The following is a 1,034-nucleotide window of genomic DNA, read 5'->3' as shown; positions in this document are numbered from 1 at the left end:
GCGGGCCTCCGGCCGGGCCCCCTGCCTGCAGCCCAAGGAGGGGGCTGGGGAGGGCCCTGGCATGTGCAGCCCCCCGGGAGCCCCCGCCGTGCTGCGGGAGGGGGACAGCCTCCGCAGGCGCTACCTCGACCGCGCCAAGCGCATCGACACCGTCTCCAGAGCCGTCTTCCCCTTCACCTTCCTGCTCTTCAATATCTTCTACTGGGTGGTTTACAAAGTGCTGCGCTCAGAGGACATCCACATGGTGCCCTGAGGCTGGAAAAGTAGGACTGACTGCCTCTTGGTGTCACCCCTACAGTGTGCTCAGGTGCCACAGGCTCAGCCAGAACTACATTTCCCTCTGTCCCGGAGCGGTGGCACAGCTGGGCTGGGCCTCAGAGCCTGGACGTGTGGCAGCCCCCGTGTCCCACTGGATTTTGTGGTATAAAGTGGGGGGATCAACAATCACAGGTCCTCGTGGTCAGCTGGACCCAGGAATGCTGTGCTGTCAGGGCACAGGGAAACAACTCCACCCCAGGAATGCTGTGCTGTCAGGGCACAGGGAAACAACTCCACCCCAGGAATGCTGTGCTGCTGGGGGAAGCTCTGGGTAGCCAGGGGCACAGGAGAGCCCCGGGTACTTTGGCACAGCCAGTGGCCAGAAAACATCACCTTCCAGAAAAATACCCTCCCTTTCTCCACACCTACCATGTTAGGCTGCTGCTTCTCCAGCCTGCATCACTGAGCTGTGGGGCAGGGATTAGGCTGCAATTCTCTCCTCTGGCCTGGAGCTTGGCTGCAGGAAGGAGCAGGCAGCACCCCTGCCTGCATCTGGACTGTACAGGATGCTGGCTGTGGCCCCATAGTCCCTGCCCAGCAATGCACAGGGCCCCTGCAGCCCCAGCCAGCTCCAACACTCAGCAAAGCAGCAGGCTAGGGATGCTGCCCTCCCTGCAGAGCTCAGAACTGCCCGTGGTGCCCAGGGCTGGATTGTGGCAGGGCCAGTGGGCAGGAGGCTCTGTTTGCTCCAAGGAAATGCCAGCCCTGAGCAGGCA

The 1,034-nt window shown here is 62.4% G+C and overlaps 1 protein-coding gene across 1 annotated transcript in view; it reads left to right on the top strand.

The window, feature by feature from the left end:
* The window catches only part of LOC102034995 (glycine receptor subunit alpha-4), a 6,567-nt gene extending 6,171 nt beyond the window's left edge, over positions 1-396 (top strand). The window contains exon 8 of the mRNA XM_031056119.1: positions 32-396. Coding sequence (XP_030911979.1) covers positions 32-253 — 222 coding nt within the window. The 3' untranslated portion in view covers positions 254-396. The remainder of the gene's footprint in view (positions 1-31) is intronic.
* The last annotated feature ends 638 nt before the right edge of the window (positions 397-1,034 follow it).

The sequence above is a fragment of the Geospiza fortis genome, unplaced genomic scaffold, assembly GCF_000277835.1.
Source record: "Geospiza fortis unplaced genomic scaffold, GeoFor_1.0 scaffold157, whole genome shotgun sequence".
In the NCBI taxonomy this organism is placed as follows: domain Eukaryota; kingdom Metazoa; phylum Chordata; class Aves; order Passeriformes; family Thraupidae; genus Geospiza; species Geospiza fortis.
The sequence above is the reverse complement of the archived record's forward strand: the minus strand, read 5'-3'. Positions and strand labels throughout refer to the sequence as shown.